This window comes from Thamnophis elegans, chromosome 7 (genome assembly GCF_009769535.1).
Source record: "Thamnophis elegans isolate rThaEle1 chromosome 7, rThaEle1.pri, whole genome shotgun sequence".
Lineage (NCBI taxonomy): Eukaryota > Metazoa > Chordata > Lepidosauria > Squamata > Colubridae > Thamnophis > Thamnophis elegans.
The window spans coordinates 31,104,079-31,127,715 of record NC_045547.1 but is presented as its reverse complement, the minus strand read 5'-3'; the positions used below and the strand labels follow the sequence as shown (position 1 = coordinate 31,127,715).

General features: G+C 42.3%; 1 protein-coding gene across 1 annotated transcript in view; it reads left to right on the top strand.

Moving 5' to 3' along the window:
- Positions 1 to 16,261, top strand: part of NPTXR (neuronal pentraxin receptor) — a 32,286-nt gene extending 16,025 nt beyond the window's left edge. The window contains exons 2-5 of the mRNA XM_032220937.1: positions 6,335 to 6,557; positions 7,196 to 7,440; positions 12,766 to 12,945; positions 13,985 to 16,261. Coding sequence (XP_032076828.1) covers positions 6,335 to 6,557; positions 7,196 to 7,440; positions 12,766 to 12,945; positions 13,985 to 14,209 — 873 coding nt within the window. The 3' untranslated portion in view covers positions 14,210 to 16,261. The remainder of the gene's footprint in view (positions 1 to 6,334; positions 6,558 to 7,195; positions 7,441 to 12,765; positions 12,946 to 13,984) is intronic.
- The last annotated feature ends 7,376 nt before the right edge of the window (positions 16,262 to 23,637 follow it).

Genomic DNA, 23,637 nt, shown 5'->3' with positions numbered 1-23,637 from the left:
CTCAAATAGCCAGATCCACTACCATGGAGCGCTTTGTGAGTGGTAAGTAGGACCTTGAAGTGCACCCGGAGATCAACAGGTAGCCAGCGCAGCTCACGGAGGATCGGTGTTATGTGGGCGAACCGTGGTGCGCCCACAATCACTCGCGCGGCCGCATTCTGGACTAGCTGAAGTCTCCGGGTGCTCTTCAAGGGCAGCCCCATGTAGAGCACGTTGCTGTATTCCAGCCTAGAGGTCACAAGGGCTCGAGTGACTGTTGTGAGAGCCTCCCGGTTCAGGTAGGGCCGCAACTGGCGCATCAGGCGAACCTGAGCAAATGCCCCCCTGGTCACAGCTGACAAATGATGGTCGAAACTCAGCTGTGGGTCCAGGAGGACTCCCAAGTTGCGGACCCTGTCTGAGGGGTATAAATTTTGTCCCCCCAGCCTGATTGATGGAACATTAACCAAATTTTTGGGAGGAAAACACAACAGCCACTCGGTCTTTTCCGGGTTGAGCACCAGTTTGTTAGCTCTCATCCAGTCTTTAACAGCCTCAAGGCCCCGGTTCATCACTTCCACCGCTTCATTGAGTTGGCACGGGGCGGACAGATACAACTGTGTATCGTCCGCATATTGGTGGTATTTTATCCCGTGCCTCCGAATGATCTCGCCCAGCGGTTTCATGTATATGTTAAATAGTAGGGGGGATAAGACCGAACCCTGCGGCACCCCACAAGTAAGGGGCCTCGGGGACGATCTCTGCCCCCCCACCAACACCGACTGCGACCTGTCCGAGAGGTAGGAGGAGAACCACTGCAGAACAGTGCCTCCCACTCCCACCTCCCGCAGTCGTCGCAGAAGGATACCATGGTCGATGGTATCGAAAGCCGCTGAGAGGTCAAGGAGAACCAGGATGGACGCATGGCCTCCATCTCTGGCTCTCCAGAGATCATCGGTCAATGCGACCAAAGCGGTTTCTGTGCTGTAACCGGGCCTGAAGCCAGACTGGAAGGGGTCAAGATAGTTAGCTTCCTCCAAGGTACGCTGAAGCTGGAAGGCCACCACCTTCTCAACAACCTTCCCCACAAAGGGGAGGTTGGAGACTGGACGGTAGTTGTTAAGAATTGCTGGATCCAAGGACGGTTTCTTCAGGAGGGGTCTCACCACCGCCGCCTTCAGCGCGGTGGGGAGGTGTCCCTCCCGAAGAGAGGTGGTAACAACCGCCTGGATCCAGCCTCGTGTCACCTCATTGCTGTTGGCAACCAGCCAGGAGGGACACGGGTCCAGTATACAGGTGGAGGCGCTCACAGCTCGCATAGCCTTGTCCACATCCCCGGAGGCAACATCCTGAAACTCAACCCAGAGATGGTCTGCCAGATCATTCCCTTGTGTCTCGGCTGGATCTGCAAGAGTGGAGTCCAGGTCCGATCGAAACCGAGCAACTTTGTCCGCCAAGAACTGTACATATTCCTCAGCCTTACCCTGTAAAGGGTTCTCCGTCTCCCTCCTATTTAGGAGGGAGCGGGTTATCCTAAACAGGGCGGCTGGGCGGGACTCGGCGGACGCTACCAAGGAGGCAATGTGTGATCTTTTGGCTGTTCTTAGAGCCCGAATATACTCCTTGGTGCAAGCTGTCAACAGTGCCCGGCTCGACTCGGACCTATCAGACCTCCACAGGTGCTCTAGGCGTCTCCTCCGGCGCTTTGTCTCACGGAGCTCCTCGGTGAACCAAGGAGGCCTCCGTGGGCCGCTGACCCGGAGGGGCCGTAGTGGCGCAATCCGGTTAAGAGACTCTGATGCTGCCGAGTGCCAGGCATTTGGCCGTACAAGACAGCAAATTCCTACAGTACCCTAAGCTACCCTAAGGTACTGTAGGAATTTGCTGCTTTAAGTGGCAGCAAATCTTTAGGAAAATCTGAAGAGTGGGTAACTGACTTCCTCCTAAACATTCAAACATTATTTTTTGTGGTTTAATAAGCCCCATCATAGCAATATCCTACTCTCTTTTATAGAGTAGGTCTTTAATTTAGTTTTAGATATATTTCCTCTCAAAACTTTCTGAAAGTATTTGGCTCTAAAATATCTATTTAAATCTGAAAGATAATTGCACTTCAGCCTTGGAAATATGCAAAATGTCGATTTAATTTGGCAACCAATCTAAACAAAACTCTCCAGATTTGTCTCCTTCACACCTTCTTTAGTATTTTCTTTTCCGTTTCTCTTCTAGAACACTCTGCTATTAACTGATGTTCTTTCACAAAAATTAAGAATCACGACCAGGAAAAAATAAAAGCTGACAAGATTGCTGAACTGCATGTTCTATCATTGTTAACCCCAATGTGATTGATTATAAAACAGATTCTAAAATCAAAAGCACAGATGCTGCTCATTACAAATGTCTTATCCAGTCTCTTGAACGTTCAGTTCAAGCTATTATTTCCTCCCATAACTAATGCTACTGTCAAATTGTTCTTCTCCATAAGGAATGTTGTCTAGCATTCAAGCAGTAGGTGTTTTCCTGGACTGAAGCTCATTATTCCATGTCTTGAGTCACAGTTTTCTTCTGGGAGACGTTCCTGTATGTACTTGAAGAGTGTTGCTGTATTGTCCTGCAATTGACTTCCTTAATCTTTCTTCAAGGAATTTAATAGTTAAGCCTCTGAGGATTGCATACCATCTGCTTTAATGGTGCTTTACCTTCCAGAGGTACTAAAAGCACTCAGGGAGCAAACTGTTTCAAGGTTGTGAAGCATCAGTGAGAGACCACTCTACCTTTGTAACTTCCTTTACTTCAACTAAATGGTTTCTATACATACACAGAAGTTTCATTGAGGAATGTATTGAAACTCAGAGCTGCTTTGTTTCACAAGTTGGAAGCCTGCTCTATGACTCTTCCCACTTAGGCAATTCAAAGGGATACTTAGCATACATCTTTATCAAAGCAAAATGTCTCTTAAAAGAGTTACACATATTTGTTTTGAGTTTCCGGTCATCCTCATTGTTCTTCAAATTCTTTCCACTTTATCTGAATCCTCCTTTCCAGGCTGGAACTGGATGCAATATTTGTGGCAGGTCTGGCATAACAGAGTAGATGTGCTGCTTCCTGCAATTTTAATTGCTTTTGTACTAAACATCAATGGTGCTTTAGAACAATTAATAAAAGCCATCGGGTTCTGTGACTGAAAAGATGTGTCTGATCTCTATTGTAATCAGAGTACAGGAAGGAAAAATAGGTTTCTCTATATGGGAACGTTTTTCCCAGCAGGATTATCCGTTCTGGCAAATGGTAATAAGGACTTGCTCTAGTTCTGGATCTTCTCTGTCTTAATACCAGTTGTGACCTCAGCACCTGAAGTTACAGAGCATGCAGAACTGTAAAATTAAAATTATTATATGCTTGTCAATGAGACTGGCTGCTCAAAGGGGAAAGAAAAAGTCCATTTACTATTCACCTGATACCCAGTTCAATCCTTGGCAATTTAGGATCTTGTAGGCATTCTTTTCCAGACTTTTGGGTGTGAAAAAGCAGAAATAAGCCCATTAATTGAAAATGCTTAAAAAATAGACACTCTGTTTGTTTGAAGTGGGACACGGTGGCTCAATGGCTATGACGCTGAGCTCGTCAATCAGAAAGGATGGCAGTTTGACGGTTGGAATCCCTAGTGCTATGTAATAGAGTGAGCTCCCATTACTTGTCCCAGCTTCTGCCAACCTAGCAGTTCGAAAGTACATAAAAAATGCAAGTAGAAAAATAGGAACCACCTTTGGTAGGAAGGTAACAGCGTTCTGTGCATCTTCGGGGTTTAGTCATGCCGGCCACATAACCACAGAGATGTCTTCAGAAAGAGCTGATTCTTCAGCTTTGAAACGGAGATGAACACCGCCTCCTAGAGTCGGGAACGACTATCACATATGTGCGAGGGGAACAGTGGTGAGTTCCGGATCCCATTTCAACCAGTACGGTTGGAATGTTCCCGGGGCGTCCACATGGATGCGTGCAGCGCGCGTGCATGCGTCTAAGCACCTCCGCGAGCTTCTGCGACACTCCAGCTGCTCAGCGGAGCGGAGCGCAGGCACTATATGTGCCGTGTGCGTAAGCGCAGAAGCCTTAAAACACTGGTAAGGAGCTTGGGCGTACCGGGGCATACCGTCTGCAACCCACCACTGGAGGGGAACCTTTACCTTTATCTTTTTATGCTTGTTTGAAATATTGGCAGCCATTTCCAATTTAAAATACAATTTCTCAACCACTAATTTACAGCCATAATAGCACAAAATATAAAACAATTAGTCAAAGACCTATACATGGTCCAAAAGCCCAAAATGATCTGAAGGGACCTATGTATTATTGTGTGCAGGAGGATATTCTGTCTCTTGTTCCTTTTTTGCTTGCCACTAATGTTAAAATCTCATGTCCAAAAAGGTTTGACCTATGCGCATGTGATCAATTGGTACAACACCCTTATTGTGACAAAGATAAATTATATTTGAACTAATATTTGGACTTAATAAGAAATGCATAGGTCAGAAAAGTTTCACTTCTATCAAAAATAAATCTTGAGGAAATATAGATAAACAGGGAGCTTCCTTTGTCACTTCATCACACACAACACACAACACAGGTATAGGAACAGAGTTTAAAAACATTTTCTTTGCACATCTTTTCTAATTGGTTAAAGCAGTTGATTAGTGCAAAGAAATGAGGCAACCATTTGCAACACTTCCTTCAATTCCTTGGCCACTGGAGTAATTTTGGGCCATATTAAACATGACTTAACTGTCCCTTTAATTTCAAGTGGTCACTTTTAAACACAAATATTGAGCACTAGATCCAAACTATTCCAGAGAGAGAGAAAAAAAGAGAGAGAGAAGGAGAGAGAGACCAACCTTTTCCCTCTGATTGATGGGAACTCTCCCCTGTGTCTCAAACAGGGAAGTTTTTTTTCCTTATTGTACCTGGGCTGTACAAATCCAGATGGCCAATAAGTGGCAGTAAATGGATACCGAAAATGCCATCTCTCTGCTGAAGTTTTGTCTAGATTTTTGCAGCTCAGTTGTAATTTTAATACACTGTTTCTCAACTTTGGATACTTTTAAGATGCATGGACTTCAATTTCCCGAAAGTCCACACATCTTAAACTTGCCAAAATTAAAAAAATAAACACACTACTTACTAACCATTCCCTTCATCTGCTATATGAATCTTTCCAATGGAATTTGCAAGGGATCCATAAACAGTCATTTTCACATCAGACCTGGGTTTTATTGCTGATCTCCAATCCCTCTCCTATCCCTTTTGGTGTTCTTGGGCCCAGGACAGAAGACATTGGTAGGTGCACAAAGATTCTCTAAATTGTTTTGGGTCAATTCAACAGTTTTAGCCTGTTCATGATATCATGGCTCTCAGCTTTTTATGCTGAGTCTATATTAACGATCTGGGTGGAATAATGGAATCAAGTAACTTTAGATCCTAAACTTGTCGGAAAGAGGAACTTTAGATATTGCTCCATTTTATAAGCCCCATTTTGTTTTCCGAAAAGGCATATTTTTAATTAAAAGTAACAAAAATGATTATATGTCATTATATATGTTCAACCATCCATTGGTTGATACACATATATGTATGTGCCAGAGGTGGGTTCCTGCCAGTTCTAACCTCTTCTATAGAAGAGGTTCCACAAATCTACTGTGCCGTTTAGAACCAGTTCCAACTCCCTCCCCCCACCCGTCTGCATCACTCTTGCCCCGCCTGCCACTCACTGATTGGCTGGCTCACCAATCGCCCCGCCCGCCTCTAAGAGTCTTATCTAAGCCTTAAAGTCTTAAAGCTGTCAAGTTTGAACACCTCTGGGTTTTTCTTTTCCTAATGGGTTAGGGGTGCAAGGGTCTTGTAACTTGATGGCTTTAAGACTTGCGTGCTTCAAATGCCAGAGTTTCTGAGCCAACATTTTAGTTGCTAAGCAAGAGCGTTAAGTGAGTTTCACCACATTTTGCAAGTTGGCCAAACCACTCCCACCCGGTCACATGGCCAGCAAGCCACTCCCACAAAGCAGGCCACACCTACAGAAGAGGTTCTAAAAAAAATTGAAACCCACAACTGGTATGTGCACATGTGTGTCTCTGTGTGTGTATTAATGCTATGATATCAGTTACTGCTCCCCTGCAATGATCCTTTGGAAATCACTTGGGACCCTAATGGCTGCAGGATCCTTTCTCCCAAAGCCCAATCCTAGCCATATTGGGGTCCTGTAGAAATATAAATATGTCAATAAAGGCATCTCTGGATTCTTTGTGTGTGAAATTATTTTTCTGTTATTTTTAATCTGTTTTTTTTATCTCTTCTCTGAGTGCAGCAGGATGTTCCCACTCGAACAAATGGTTCTTCTACTTCTGCCCCTGTGCCAGCCCAAGAGCCCATCCACACCAAGATGGAGGAACTGGAAGGACAAATCCTCTCTAAGCTTTTGGCCCTGGAGAAAGAACGCACCTCCATCACCAGCAGCCACAACCAACAGCAACAAAACGTTGAAAAGGAGCTGGATGCTCTCCATAACCGTGTCGTTGAGCTTGAGCATGGTTAGTGTGACCACGAGGAGCCCAGAATATGGGGTTAAATCCGGAACTTTCATACATTCAATTTTAGTACATGTAACTCTGGGTATGGGTCATATTTATTTCCTTTTAACAAAGGTTTACAAATTAGAAAAGAATGCATCAAAGTGCTGTGCTATTGAAATGTTTATCTTGAAGTACTTTCTGATCTAGTGCTACTCATTTGTTACACAACGAGTCTCTTCTACTCTTTGTTCCTCAGCAAATATTACCTGATAGCATATGCCCCAGTGAAAGGCTTCATACAGCCACTGTAAAATAACTAGCAACCATTGATTGACACAACTAGCCTTTGTAACTTGGATGACTCCTCTCTTACAGCCAGCTATTCTAGTGATCATCTTTTCCTCGTTTGTGGCTGTAGATCCCATGAATTACTTATGTGCTAGGTGATATTTCTTAAATCTATGACCAATTAACCTTGTCAAATGATCTCAAATTCTGATAGAATGTGACTAATGTACTGACTATTTATAAAATCTGACACCCATTTCAGCAGCTCTTTCAGATAACGACGATCTGATCATATGTCAGGATTATTTCTCTATTTTTGCTAGTCTTTCATAACTCTTTTGACTCTTGTTTATCTCCTGTGCCCATAGAAACAACTGTCTTCAACCCTCCAGAAACCTTCAAAGTCTCCATCCCTGTACGAAACAACTACATGTATGCTCGGATGAAGAAAAGCTTGCCTGAACTATATGCCTTCACCATCAGCATGTGGCTAAAAGCTAAGAATTCAGCAGAAGTGGGCACCCCTTTCTCCTACTCCGCTCCTGGACAAGCCAATGAGCTTGTACTGATAGTATGGGGAAACAATCCTATGGAGCTTATAATTAATGACAAGGTAAGATAAAGGGGGCTTACAGCAGAGAATAAATTGAATGGCACAGGCACTGCCTTGTTCTAAAAGTGGCATTAGCTGTAGTAACAGTGTGTGATTTCCCTAGGCTGGAGTACCATGGTAGCCTGAAAGGGTTGCGCTGCAAAAGTCATCTTGACTTTTATGACCTCCCCATCCAGACATATGTGGCACATATTTACTTTTTATGAATTGCTAAGACATGAACTGCCACTACCAGTAAAATGGCAGCTCCCAATGTCAGTGGAAAACAGCTGATTTTCAGTGGTGTGATTGTTTTACTTATTTTTCTATAAACAATATGAAAAACAAATAGATTTAATGTACCTGTTTTACCTACTTACATCGCCTCCAAAAGAAAGGGGAGGGGAAATATTGATTCCCCACCCCTCCAGTGATGTCTGCATGCCAGCAATATACCTCTGATGCCATTAGAGGGCTGTCAAGTGAAAATACAATGCCAGCCACAAAAATCAAGCTCCTCCCCCCCCCCACCCTTCAAAGGGTCTGAAAGTGACTGTGCTCTGGTCCTAGAAAATCAAGGGCCACAGTGCTGAAGTAGCAGGAATGGCTTTGCCCAACTTTAGTTACTTTTCTTTTAGATGCCAATAATGCTGTCTGCATGGAACAGTCTTTGAAAAATGTTCAGAAAGTACAGATAGAATCAAAAGCAACAGATTTTTGTTGTGGTCCATTTGTGTAGATTGGATATATTTTCTTGACTTCCAATCGACTACTATACACAATTGAAGCTGGTGATTTTAATCTACAAAAGAAAATTGTTTGGATTCAGGCTATTCAAAGGGTAGCTATCTTTTCCTAAATTTTACAATTTTAATTGAGAAGTCTGTTATATGACCCACCATGTTGAGATACCATGTTGCCAAGTACTCATGATGGGCTTCTTTAGGTAGTGACAATCCAGCTATGGGACTCCTTTGCAATCAGATTCTTCTTTGGAAAAATAACCAGAAAGATTACTCTATTTCAGGGGTGTCAAACTCAAGGCCCGGGGGGCGGATCCAGCCCGCTGGGTGCTTAGATCTGGCCCACCCTGGAAACAGCAAAGGACTCACCCGCAGTGCCTCTGCCACTGAAAACAGAGCTCAGGAGGGCCACATGGGGCCTTCCTGGGCTCCGTTTTCGCTGGCAGAGGGCTGCAGGAGGCCATCGTGGCCAAATATGGAACCTCAATGAGTGACATTGATGGCCATGCCCACTCTGACCATGCCTCCCAAGGTCAAACACAATCCTGATGCGGCCCTCAATGAAATCAAGTTTGACACCCCTGTATCTATTCCATTCAGTTTTATCTGTTTGCTATGCTGCATAGTGACTGCACTTCTAGATCAGTGGTTCCCAACCTTTTTTCGGTCATGCCCCACCTAAGCATCTCTAAAATCCTGATGCCCCTCCCTGCCTCCCATGACATATAATTCTTACTTTACCTCAAAAGGGAGCTCTACTCACACGGAGGAAGCCTAAACTTGGTTTAAACAAGATTCAAATTGCCACCATTAAAAATCAAATTTCCCCCCTGTGGGGTGTTGGGCCCCATGTTGGGAACCACTGTTCTAGACTATAAAGATGATTGGGAAACCAACTGTGATAGTGATGGGTATGGGAATTTTAGCAAAGGACAAAAAGGCATCTACAAAAACATCTATTTGCACTAGGCTGTTAAGGCACTGTCAGCTCCAAGGCCTGAAGCTGCCATTCAGGGGAAAAGACTGGGCCAGCTGCCAAGACTCACCATCCCACCTACACAAACTGAAGAAATTCATGCTAACAATCATGTAACTGATCAGGTGGTATTGCATATAGGGCCCTATTGGGAGTTCTTGTGGTTTGTAGTGGTTCCCAACATTACGGAGGAGATTGTACTAGGCCTGGCATGGTTGGACAAATGGGGCCCACAATATGGTGGGATGGTGGTAGTAGGCATCTCAGAATAGGCCTCGGTCCTGACCCCCCTCCTCATGAGGTGCAAACCACGGGCCAGGGCCCAGTGAGATGCGAGGTACAGTGCCATTGGTACATACGGCGGGGGAGGAGTGATACCTCAAGTATATGCAGACTTACGAGATGTATGCAGCAAACAGGAATGTGATACTTTGCCCCCTCACCGCCCCACAGAGTGTGCCGTGGAACTGCTCCCCGGGACTAAACTGTCAAAGCCCTGGAAGTATTCTATGACTCCGCATGAGCTAACAGAGATGAGGGCATATATAGAAAAGAACTTAAAAAGGAGCTTCATTCAACCAGCTAGATCAAGGGTAGCTGCCCCTGTTCTGTTCCGGGAGAAAAAGGATGGCGGCTTACACCTCTGTGTCAACTTCCAGGGCCTTAATGCCGTCTGTGTGGAACATCTATACCCTATTTCTTTAATGAAGGACATGCTGGCTAGGTTAGCGGAGGGACGTATATTTACAAAATTAGATCTCAGGGAGGCGTACTATAGGGTACGTATTCGGACTAATGACGAATGGAAAACAGCCTTCAATTGTCCTCTGGGCAGTTACCAGTTCCGGGTTATGTCCTTCGGACTGCAAGGAGCCCCAGCGGTGTTCATGCAGCTAATTAATGAGGTGCTGCATTAGCATCTATATCAAGGTGTACTCGTCTATTTAGACAATATCCTTATATATACTAAGACCATGGAGGACCATGTAACCCTTGTACGTCAAGTGCTTAAACAGCTGGACGCACATTTATACATTAAATTGTCTAAATGTGAAGTCCTCAGGACACAATTGGATTACCTTGGGTTCCGTATTTCACCTAAAGAGGTGGAGATGGACCCCACAAAGGTAAAGGTGGTATTGGACTGGCAGCCTCCTAAAACCCACAAGCAGTTTTTTAGGGTTTGGCAATTTCTATCGCCAGTTCATCCCATCCTTTGCCCAAGTGGCCCTTCCACTAACCAATCTCTTATGCACAAAACATCTCAAGTCAAATCCTTGACCGAGAAGCCCAGTTGTGTGGACAACAGCATGTCAGCAAGCGTTTGAGCGTCTGAAGTCCTTGTTTGCACAAGAACCGGTATTGAAACATCCAGAGTCCACTAAGCCATTTGTGGTTCAGGCAGATGCCAGTGATGTGGTGGTGGCTGCAGTCCTCTTACAAAAGAACAATGAAGGAGTTCTACAGCCCTGTGCCCTCACCTCGAGGAAGTTGACAGGGGCCGAACGCAACTGGCTCATTTGGGAGAAGGAGGCATTTGCGGTCCAGTGGGCCCTGTTGACGTGGTGGCATTTATTAGAAGGGAGAGGGATACCCTTCGAGGTCTGGATGGACCACAAGAACTTGGAGGCCCTCCAGACCCCGCAAAGATTGTCGCCAAAGCAAGTTAGATGGGCCTTGTATTTTTGGCAATTCAACTTCCAATTAAAATATATACCAGGGGGCAAGAACTTCTTAGCTGATGTCCTCTCCCGCAAACCACAGTATCATAATAAAAGGGAGGATCTATACAGGCTATCATCCCGACCTCACAGCCTAGGGTGTTAGCCACTCAACAGGCCCCATCAGCACCAAACCTGTATGCCCAGGGGAAGGACATCTCCAGAGCAGTCAAAGCAGCACTCCCAATGGACCAGTGGTATCAGGAAAATAAAACTTTATTAACACAGCGGGAGGGCTTTGCCTGGAAGGGGTCGAAGTTATATGTACCAAGTGTGGTACGAGTGGCCGTGCTGCAGCACTGCCACAACGTTCACTCGGCTGGACATTTTGGATTCCTCAAGACTCTGCATTTAGTAAAATGCCAGTTCTGGTGGCCCCACATGAAGAGGGACATAGAGGAATATATAAGGAGTTGTGTTGTTTGCACCACCATGAAGGTCCGGCCTGGACGGCCTCCTGGACTTTTACAGAAGGTGGCAGATCCAATCCGGCCATATGAACAGATAGCCATGGACTTCATTGTAGATTTACCAGACAGTTAAGGGAACAAGGTCATTTGGACGATAATAGACCTGTTCTCCAAGCAGGCTCATTTTATAGCATGTACTGGCCTTTCATCTGCTAGGAAGCTGGCCGAAATGTTTATTACCCATCTCTATAGACTCCATGGCATCCCAAAAGGATAATTTCAGACAGGGGAGTGCAACTGACTGCCCGGTTCTGGCGTAGATTCGTGGCAATGGTGGGGTCTTCACAGGGACTTAGTACAGCCTTCCACCCAGTGACGAATGGTGCAGTGGAGAGAGCAAATGTGATGGTGGAGTGCTACTTGAGATGTTATGTCCAGTACCAACAGACCGATTGGGCTGAACAACTCCCCTTTGCAGAAGTTGCATATAACAATGCAGTGCACAAAAGTACGGGGTTTACCCCATTCCATGTGGCCACAAGGCAGGAGTTCATCCCAATTTTCAGAGTGTCCTCAAGTACATCCCAATGACACGAACTTGCAGGAGTGGATAGCCCGGATGCAAAAACTTTTTTGCCACATATAAAAAGAGTGCCGATAAAAGGCGGAAGGCGCAAGGACCTTTCCATGTAGGCCAGAGGGTATACCTATCCACTAAATATCTCAGTCTGCCGTTGCCCTGTAAGAAACTTGTGCCCAAATTCATTGAGCCTTTCCCAATCGTGCGAGTTATTAACCCGGTCACAGTGCAGCTAAAACTCCCCCCTCTACTGGGGAAAACACCTCCAGTCTTCCACTGCAGCCTGCTCCAATCAATCCAGGCCTCTGATATCAGAGGAGACCCACTATGGCCGCCAGCCTCGGTTACTATAGATTGGGAATAGTACTATATAGTGCAAGATATACTAGATTCCAGGTGGCACAGGGGACGGTTACAATACCTTATTTTATGGAACCACAGATATCCCACAAAATCAGGGGAAAGGGATCCTTCATCTCCTAACTAACTGTATTTCGTAGCTCCTCAGAGGCTGTCTCCATGGTAGGGGGCCGCATGTCAGCTCCAAGGCCTGAAGCTTCCATTCATGGGAGAAGACTGGGCCAGCTGCCAAGACTCACTGTCCCACTTACACAAACTGAAGAAATTCAGGCTAACAATCCATGATTAATTGCCGTGTGGTTTCACTCTGGGTCACAAGGGGATGGGTGTGCATACATGCGGGGTGCGGCTTATTTTAATTACCAATGTAGCTATAAAAGGTGATAGGAAGCACAGGGTAGCAGCTCTGACAATTTATTCATTGCCTTAGTGCTTTGTTGGTCAGTTCGTGCCAAAGGAAGAATATAGACTGCATTTCAAACCGTTTCTGTGTTTGGCTGGTTTCATTATCCCTTCGGAACCTGACAGTCACTCTCTGTTCTATTTTGTTGGAAAGGTGGCTCATCTGCCCATGACTTTAAAGGATGGGAAATGGCACCATATTTGCATTACATGGATCACTCGGGATGGCATATGGTCCGCGTATCAAGATGGAGTGGAGCGTGGTGCCCGTGACAACCTAGCATCTTGGCATTCAATCAAACCTCATGGGGTGATAATCTTGGGCCAGGAACAGGTATGTCTCATTTCTCCACATGATGTTGAAAATTAATGACCAAAATAATATTCAAGCAACTTGACTAAGAGTTGAACTAAAGGAGCAGAATTTGAGCCTAAAAGATCCCCTATTAGTTTTCTCTTGACTGTGCCAAACCAATCAGCCTTAATATCTAGAAAATTAAAAGATTTTTGATTTAAACTGGAGTCCCTGAAACCCAGGGGCCACAAGCATGAAATGGCTGTTTCAACCCTATATGGTTTCTGTTCTGACCCCCCTCGTCCCACACCAACGCACACTCTGAGCCAAAGATAAGTTACGGCATTTAATTAACAGACAGACAGGTCCTTGGCAGAAAACCAGCATAGACAAGCTTGGGCAGCAATCCAGCACAGATAAGGCTTGGCAGCAATCCAGCCTACCAAGCTCACAATAATGTTCTCCGACATTAATTCCTGCATTGACTTCTGCAAGAGGGACATGTGCACAAGCAGTCTTTTTATAGTTTGGAGAGGAGCCTAATGACCACCAGCTGAGTGCAATTACCTCCTGTAACTGCGCAACTGTTCTTGACGCCTATTAGCCCTTCGGTGCCGTGCTTCCAGGAACAACTCACTGCTGGTGTCCGGCTCACTCCCCCTTGTCTCCTTCCCACTAGTCCATGGCTCAGGTGCCTCCTGATGGCCAACCAGCCTCTCTGCGCCCTGCTCGGAGTCGGAACCCTGTCCAGGGTCCTTCACATCCTCCAGAGCTGACTCATAGGGCCCCTCGCTGTCAGAGTCTGGTGGCAACTCCAACGGCTCCTGCTGGGCCACAACAAGTTTCCTATTGGTTGTCATTCATTAACTGCCCTATTCCTACAAAATATGAAATTCAGCCCTCGAAACTGAAGAATTGGCAACCTCTGCACTAAAATTAATAGTTACCTTCAGTAACAATATTTTTCTATCCCGCTATTTTCTAGTTTTCCTTCAACTTTTTAATCTACTCTGATTCACCCATTGTTGTTTTATTCCTTCCTATTTACTTTGCTTATTTCCCCATTTCGATGCCACAGGATACGCTGGGAGGGAGATTTGATGCGACTCAGGCCTTTGTTGGGGAAATTTCTCAGTTCAACATGTGGGATCGTGTCCTGACGCCAGCAGAGATCATAGGTCTGGCCAACTGCACCAGCCAGCTGCAAGGCAACGTAGCCCAGTGGGATGAGAAGTTGGTTGAAGTCCATGGAGGGGCAGCCAAATTAAGTTTTGAGATCTGCGAGGCAAAAATGAAGGCATGAAGGTCTTTCGTTCCTGTCACAAGAAAGGAGCATGCAAGCCCAATTTCCTTCTTTCAATCTGCTTTGGGAAAGAAGGAACAACAGTTCCTTTCTCCCATCCAGCAACTTCTTACATTCGGCCTGGAGAAGGGGAAGTTGTGCTTGCGTGCGTGCGTGAGTGTGTGTGTGTGTGTGTTTGAGAAAGAGAGCATGTGTATGCAAGGAAGCCTTCTAAACTTAAAAATGAAATTAAGACACTATTTTTCATTGTTTAAGTAAAATATTTTTAAATTCATTCTGTGAGTGACTAGACATTCCACTAAGAAAGCTAAAGTAGTTGGAAAGTAGCCAATCTCTGAAGAGCAGTATGAGAAAGGATAAAAACTGTATCATTGAGTAGGAAATTGTTGGCAGAACTAACATCTCCAACATTTCCAGTCTGTCCCATTGCTGATAGTTTCAGTGATGAAACTTGAACTCTGTTGATTGGGATTGTAAAAGCATTAAAGCACTCTTGTTGACATTTGCCCACTATAAGCCATTGACCATCTAGAATACACAACCCAATATTCTTCTAGTATCTGCATGTCCTCACCAGGATGTTCAGCTGTTTTATCTTTCTTCTAGCTTTAGTTCGTAGTCTTCCTTGTAAAGCATTGTCACTAAGCAAAAAGTGCCAGCAGTTTCCTTAACTTCACAAAGGCCTATGTTTGATGTTCAATTTTTTTTAACACCAGAGGCATCATTTCCCTAATCGGTTACTTGAATTCCTGCCAATCTTTTTTTTGTTTCTCTAGATTATATATTTTCAAACTCTTTTTTAAACCTTTCTTATAAGCCATAATGACAGATTTTAAGAAGGACAAGTTCTAAGTGGTAGGCATGGAATAGGAGCAGTCTTGGTCAAGCCTTTTTTCTACCCCAGTTTTCCCTTTCATTGTTGCCTTTCCCTCCTAAGGGCTGACTCTCACAAGCTTGGCTCATTTTGTTGAACATCATCAGTGACTTGCAGCTGATTGTGTGTGAATCGTGTTCATTAAAAAGCATTGTGTCTGAAGTGATGTGGTGTGTGATGTGGTACGATATGAAAACTTTTGTTATGCTCTATGATAGCTTTTTTATCCATGCATTCTCCTTCTCCTCTTCCTATGAATTTCAGCGATTCCTATGAATTTCAAAGATTCATCTGCAAAAGTCATTCTTACTGTAGGATTCTGAGAGTTGAGATCTATGTACCTGAATAATGCCCAAGTTGAAGAAAGTTGGCCAAACTATTTGACTGGTTGAATTGTTGATTCCTGACAAATAGAAACCTGTCGGGAAATAACATTTTGAGACCACACAAAAGCCAATATAATGGTTAGGGTCTAACAATCTGATCCTGCCATCCAAAAACATCACCACAAAAAGTCATACATCACTGCACACATTTCAATAAATATATCACATCCTGCAAAACTCTGTAAACTGCAGAGGAACACAATAGGCAAGGCAGTGCAATTGAGAAAGGGAGACTGTTGGTCAAGGAAATGAATTCATTTACTGTAATTGACATATCAGCCCAAGACAGAGAGATTCTCCACATTTTACTGAGAGGTTCTGCTGCAGTGATATCATTGCTATTTGTCTTATCCCTGATGCATACTAGATGTTCAGTATGCATCCTCTTCCGCTGCATTATTAGCTCACAGATTTGTGGATAAACTTATAAGTGTGTCACTGAAAATACGGTTGTGTGTCTTACTTGACAGACAGCCCCTTAGTTAAAGGAGCTTTTGGAAATCAAATGCAGATGGGTTGTATTTTGGTAGTCAAGGCATGCACCTATCATGGGGCTGGCATGCAAAGGCTACAGAGGGGACAATTAATGTTTCATACTAAGGGAGTAAGATTTTCTGATTTCTCTTTGGCTGGCAATTGAGACTTTAGGGTTTTGTTTTAATCCTTCCTTTTAAAGATGAATTAAAACTATGATAGGGCTTCTACTACAGTGTTTGGATTCTCCTGCTTTATTTATTTATTTATTTATTTATTTATTTATTTATTTATTTATTTATTTATTTATTTATTTATTTATTTTATCCCACTATTATTATTTTATATAAATAATTCAAGGGGCAGATGTACCTAATACTCCTTCCTCCTCCTATTTTCTCCACAACATACCTGTGAGATGAGTCAGGATGAGAGAGTGACTGGCCCAAAGTCACTAGTTGGCTTGCATGTCTCAGGCAGCATTAGAACTCACACCGTCCCAATTTCTAGCCTGGTGCCTTAACCACTAGACCATACTGGCTGTTTGTTCATGGCAATCACAGTCAGATGTGTGCAAGGAGGTGCAGAACAGATTCTCAGACCCCTTGTGAACACCAGGCAGAGCGTTCTGGCCTAAAAGAAATATAAAATGAATGGTCAGAATTTAGACATCAGATCTTTGGGTTGTTACAGAGGTGGGTTTCTGCTGGTTCGCCCCAGATCAGACGAGCCAGTAGTGGCAGTGGTGGGAGGCTTCACTCACCCGCCAGACGCTTCTGTACATGTGCAGAAGCATCGCGCGAGTGCGCAAACGCACACAAGCGAACTGGTAGTAAAATAAATTGAAACCCACAACTGGGTTGTTAGTATGTTTGTTGTACTAGGTAGGCTGGTTGAGTGAGATAAAAATATTTGATCCTCTGCAAATTCTTCATTTTCCTTGCAGTCAATAAAGAAAATGCATTGGACAGTTTATTATTGTTGCACGTTTGCAGACATAAATACATTTCCCAAGTCATTTGTCCTGAAGAAGAAAGGGTCCCTTTCTCTCTTGATAAGTACTGATCTAATTTCTTTGCTCAGTAGAGCATCTCTTGCCAGTAGTATGACAAATGAATCCATCTCAGTGCAACACTTACATATTAGAACTCAATGTTCTTTCAGGTCTTAATCTTAATCAAAACAATGATACATTTCAGTCTTCTCCAACCTGATGCTCCCCAAACTCCCAGCTAGCCCAATGTCTGGAAAGGCTGTTGAACACTAGTAGAGTATATTAGTAATATAAATAATGTTGTTAGTAATATTTTCTAGGGAGTGAAGAAAGCCCTGCATTACAGCCACAAGACACAACTTTATCCCCACACTGACTTCCTCACATGAAAAGCAAAGATCACATGAATCTATTCAAAATATATTTTCACAAATGTGTCATGTGATCTTGGCTAGGTTACTAACAAATAATATTCAATTCTAGGTAAAGCTAAATGAGTAAGACAGCCCAGGATGCTGCACTAAAAACTGCAAAGACACTTAAAAATATTCAGCTCTCCACACTTTCCAGCAGAGAACTAGCTGTGTTCCTATTCTTATTCCAGTCTGGATTTTCTTCTTATTGTGCCTCTCCTGGGACAAAAATAAGACACCTTAAAATGTCTTCAGCATTCCAGGTTTTCAAAAAATGGAACCAAAAAAAATGGAGGGAGGCACTGGAGAGCTAAAGAATCTGCTCTTACGGTAAAACACAGTCAGCAGTGCTGATTTGAGTGGCAGACAACACAATTGTTTGAGAAATTCTAGTGCATTGGCCCTTTTTTGTATTATGCTCCCTCCCCTACTATAAACGTTTCTACCTGACTATACAAAATATGTATACTTGTCCTTTCTCCTTTAGTTTCTTTCTGATCAGATGGAGTGAGTGAGTATGAAGGCAAGGTAGAAAAGCTTTGTTCAGATTATCTGGGCAACCATTAAGGAGACAGTTATAAATGAGGATTTTCTTTTAATGGATGAAAAAAAACTAATATAGCCTTCTCTGACTAGGTGTCCTCCTGATATGTTGGATAATGTGATGCACATGTGGGAATTATGACACACATTCCTTAACTGTGCAAGTAGCCTTGCACATTTAAGGAACACCAGACTGGGAAGATGGACATAGTGTGTAACCACTTGTACAAATATTACATATAAAATGGAGATAAGCATTGTTTTCATCAGGTGTACGCTGCAGAAGCATATTATATGCAGACAGGTTGCCTCTACGTAGTTCTCCACAGCACATGTGTAATGATACAACAGTGTAAACCAGCTCTATGAATTATAAGAATCATCACTCCAACAGGCCAATCTTTAATGTGTACCACTAAAAAGGTTAACCTCAAATTGTCTCATTGCCTAGGAGGATCAAACTATTTAGAGGAAGGAGTGAGCGATCGAAGAGAAGCAATCCTGTTCAAATTGTAAACACTGTGATCATAATATCTCAAGCCTGTGGGAAAGAATAAGTTCTCCAACCATCACCTTCTTCTCTTTCTCTCTTCCTCCTGTATAGCTGTTTAAAAGGATGTGATATATGTGTGCACATGTATGTATCATAATGTTTGGAGTTTTTTTGTTTTTTGGGTATATTTGACAGTTGACAATAAATTTGATGTTTATATTTGATTCTCTTATAGATGAGTACATTAAATAGAAAGCTGATACACTACATAATATAGCCATTGTTAGAGTCTGATGGAAAATATTTGTTTCACTCTGTTAACAAAGAAAGAATATACATGAAAGGTAATTGATCAAAGGAGAAGAAAATGTAGCAAGCATTATAATTTTAGTGTAACGATATCTTTGTCTAAGAGAGCAAACATAATTCACCTATAATGTCAATTTATTCACTACTTCTTTACTATGTGCCAAAACATCTTGATCAAGATTGTACAACTTGTAGCAGATTCTTTCTGACCTGATTCCAGATTCCATTTTCTTCTGCCAGCATGGCCAAAACTACATTTGAAATAAAAATGCCTCTGAGCGTTACTTACACTATTATATAGATATTAGAGATCTGATTAAATTCATATCCTGCCTTCTTTCTAGGAGTTCAAGACAGTATACAACATTTCCTCTATTTTTTTTCTTTTATAAAAACGTTATGGTAGTACAATTATTCTGAGAGTGATTGACTGAGGTCCATTCAGTGAAAGTTTGATTGACTAATGAGATTTTTAGGCAGCCCCAATCTATCACGATTTTATGCAGTTTACAAAATAAGACAGTAATAAACATAAATCTGCATAACCTGAAAAAGAAAAGAAAATTCAGGAGAAAAAATAGTTCCCAAACTGAGGGATGACCTTAATGAGTGGTCTTCTATAGTTGTTAATCAGGAGGGCAAGACGATAATCCTTGAAACATCCCACATCAGTGAGATCTTTGTTGGAACTTTCTCTTCTGTCAACGCAAATCCAACCACAGGAACATCATGCTTCAAACCACCAAGAAAACCATTTGATCTAGAAGAATACCATCGTTATACAATATCATCATATTGAAAGTCCGTGTGAGATCAAATAAATTGTACCACCCACATCCTAACTCTGCCAAAAGTCATTAACAAGCCTAACTAATACTAGCTAATACTAACACAATATCGGCACTGGTCTGAAACCTGATTGAAAAGCACCTAATTAATTATATTCTCCAGGGAACGTTGAAGCTATATCCAACCACCTTCAGAAAAATTTCCCTCTAAAGAAAAGATTACAAAATAGAAGGAAATTGCAAAGTTTCTTGAAAGAAGTAGATACTCAAAAAAGTTTATGCCATTGCATATCACTTCTAATATAATACTGGTTGAGCTGAAAAATAATCAAAGAGAAATCTAATTATGATACGGGATTTGAGGAAGATGGGTGGCTCAAAAAAAGGAGGGTTTTTTAAAATTAATAGCAATACAAGCTTCTTCCACTATCACCACCACTGCTGAAATCATCTTTGAATGGAGGACAGAGAATTGCCAAATGGTCCATATTTGAAGAGCCACACATACCAAGCTTAAGCTTCAAATATATCCACTGTACACCATTTATACACTAGGTCACATGATCTAACCCCAAAGTCAGGGTTCCCAGTAACACCCCTAATGAAAGAAGACTCTGAGGCTTGAGTTTCCTCAAAGTTCCATTTTATTAGAGATGTCATATTGGCACATCTGGGAAAACCTGAATCTGAAAGCTTCCAGGTTTTCCCAACCCAAAAGAAAGTTCAAGTCCCTGCCTAATACCCACCTGTCCATCACATGATCCAATCAGGTATCATCCAAGCCAGGAGTTACCTCCCAGTCATCTCATCGCAGCTGCCAGGCCAGTTGACCTTGACTTTCTGAGAAAGAATGTTGTTATGGCTACATATCACCCACAGTCCCACACTTTGTATAATCCCCACTCTTGTTTTTCCCCAGTAGAAAATGTGGCAGGCCTGAAGTTCAATAGGTAAAAGATGGCTTCCAGGTCTGACACCCAATTTCAAACACTCTAGCTTAGCACTCCAATTACATTCAACCAACTCCTGGCAGCTCTGAATAGTTCAGAAGAGTCTTCTTTCCAGGACTCACTAGTTATAATGCATTTTAATTTTTTCATCCTAAACTGCAAAAAAACCCATTCAATTTGCTCCCGTTGTCTCTTCTCTAGCTTTTTCAAAAACATCTGCAGCAGTGTGCCAAAGTAAGCAGAAACATGAGGGTTCATGCTAATTAAATCTGAGATAAAAGTTAAGAAATGACAATCTTGTGTGTTTGATTGATATCCTACAGTAGGCTGGGGAAGAATTGCACAGGTTTCTCCTAATTGAATTGGCCAGAAAACTAGACCCATTTATAACATTAGAGAGTTGTTATCAGACAAACAATATTGGGATAGTTCTACAAATTAATTAAGATTATATAAGACAGCTTCCACAATTCCATAACACAGACTTCCTTTATTAAGCCTCTCAAGATATTCATATCACAGCTTCCAGAATTCCCAGTCAACACAGTCAATCTTATGATGAATATGGAATATTCAAAAAAATATGTAAGAGTTCAGTTCAAAGTATTCCAATCATCCTTTATCATATTGATCAGTTCAATTCTTAGACACCAATTCCTTGATTTATGAATCCTGATAAGACTACAAAAGATAATAAAATTCATAGTCACTGCAGAATTTCTTTTTTGGCAGAAGTTGCATGATAGATTGCTTCCAGCAGTATTTTTCCATATACTATTAAGTATTAGGAAACAATCCATCAATGAAATATCCACAGAGCATTATAAATCTAGTGGCCACCTGCAGAGTTATTTATAACATAAGGAGCAATAACAAACCAGGATCTGAATATTGAATTTCCATTTGAATAAAGCTCAGCTTTCCTCTGGCATCTTCTGCTTTCACTTTTTTTATGGCAGATTTGCAGTATTTCAAATCCTCAGGCATGACACATTGATGCAAAATTGATATACAAGCATAGGTACAGTAAATGAAGCACATGGAGTTCCTTCACATGTCTTACTCAAGGACTCCACATTGCAAAATATTATTATCTTTAATGGTATTATTTCTGCCAATTCACTCTGCTTTTTGCTCTTCTGCAAAGTACTGAATCTCAAACATCCACAGAGAGGAAAGTTGGTAAACTTAAATCACAATATAGAATAGAATAACAGAGTTGGAAGGAACCTTGGAGTCCAACCCCCTGCCTAGGCAGGAAACCCTGCACCACTTCAGACAAACGGTTATCCAACATCTTCTTAAAAACTTCCAGTGTTGGAGCATTCACAACATCTGGAGGCAAGTTGTTCCACTGATTAATTGTTCTAACTGTCAGGAAATTTCTCCTTAGTTCTAAGTTGCTTCTCTCCTTGATTAGTTTCCACCCATTGCTTTTTGTCCTACCCTCAGGTGCTTTGGAGAATAGCTTGACTCCCTCTTCTTTGTGGCAACCCCTGAGATATTGGAACACTGCTATCATGTCTCCCCTAGTCCTTCTTTTCATTAAACTAGACATACCCAGTTCCTGCAACTTATGATATCATGATAATGTTAAAAGAATAACTTGTCACTTGAGGCAAATATGTTCAAATTTGTATCATGATGGAAACATAGTGCTATTTTGGTATAATCTAGATGGGCTGCAAGCTCTTGTATGATGAATTTACAAATAAAATTATTAGACCTGCAATCTGTTCTCCTGAGTGCCAGTGTTAAGAGAGAAATAGCTCCTGGCAAAGTGGGCTTTCCCTGTGGCTTAAAGTGGCTTTATCCATCAGTCTATAGCTGGCAGTGTGGAAAGTTATCACTCAGCCCTCCCCAGAAAAATGAAATATCCTAGGAAATATTGAAAAGGCACAATATTATATTTCCCTGGATGTGAAAAGGAGAAACATTTTAAAGAGAAACTTCCTGCAGCTTCCTGCCTCCCCCCCCCACTTTTGTAAATGGGCCATTAAGAAGGCCAAGCTAGTCCCTTTACATAATAAAGAGGATGGGATTAAGGCATGATAATATTGGCCCTTTACCCAACTCACCACATGGCATCTAAGAACTCGACCAAACCTGGATTCAAAACGCAGCCTAGAAAGTTGCCCCTGCATGGCCCCATGGGAGTCTGAAAACCAATCAGAATACAAGATCAAGATCAAAGGCCAGAGAGGGCATAAAACCAGGGACTCAGCATCTCAGCCCTTCCTTCTCTTCTTCTCCACCAACACTGAAGCATGTGATCACCTTTTCTGTTCAGGACTCAAGCCATGTGGTCCCGTCCACCAATAAACCATCTTTCCAAGCAGCCTCCATGTCTCCAATGTCTTTTTCCCCACTTGGAGCCGAACCCAGGAGGACATTTCTTTCAACAGCAGGAAACAACTTTATGGCAGAAACAGTTTTTAAACAAAGCATTAAATCTTACTCACATGAAAGACTAATCAGTTTTTCCATTATGAAAGCTGGTTCATAAACAGAAAATGAATACAGGAAGGACACGGTCTTTTAAAAGTGTAATCTGCCTGCTATACTCCGGACTTCTTAATATATTGGTACCTCCTTTTTAGTTTAGGCTTTGAAAATAAACTCATTTCCTTAAATGGTATCATTCTTTCCAAAACCATATTAATAAATTCATGGATATTAAATCAAAAGGGAGTGCTAGTGGGGCAGGTCCATCTCATAAATTTAAATGCCTTTTCCATCATTTTACAGGTTCAGCATAATGAAACTGGTAGACAACTCTATTTAAACAATCTCTGAAGTATGTAATATACAATTAATTTTTTTCCTTAGAACGTTTGATTTAGGATTATGAAGTCAAATACAAACATTTAAAAATGGCTGATTTCTTGAATCAGAGTCATTATATTATTTGCTCTCAATACCCTTAATAATAGAAAAATTGCTTTGTGGCTGCTGTTTTCACCCTAGAGACCAATTATTTACTAGGCCTTTCATTTGCTCCCAAGAGCTTAGCTTTATATTCTATATCAATTTTGTAAGAGGAATTAAATTCCTTTTGTGAGTGGCAGCACAAGGAAACAACAGCCAGCGACTTAATAGCCAGCCATCAACACCCCAATCAACATCTAAAAAGCCACACACAACAGACACCATAAAAATGCCACACACAGAATAACCCAAAGCACACATTTTCTGCTAGAGAGA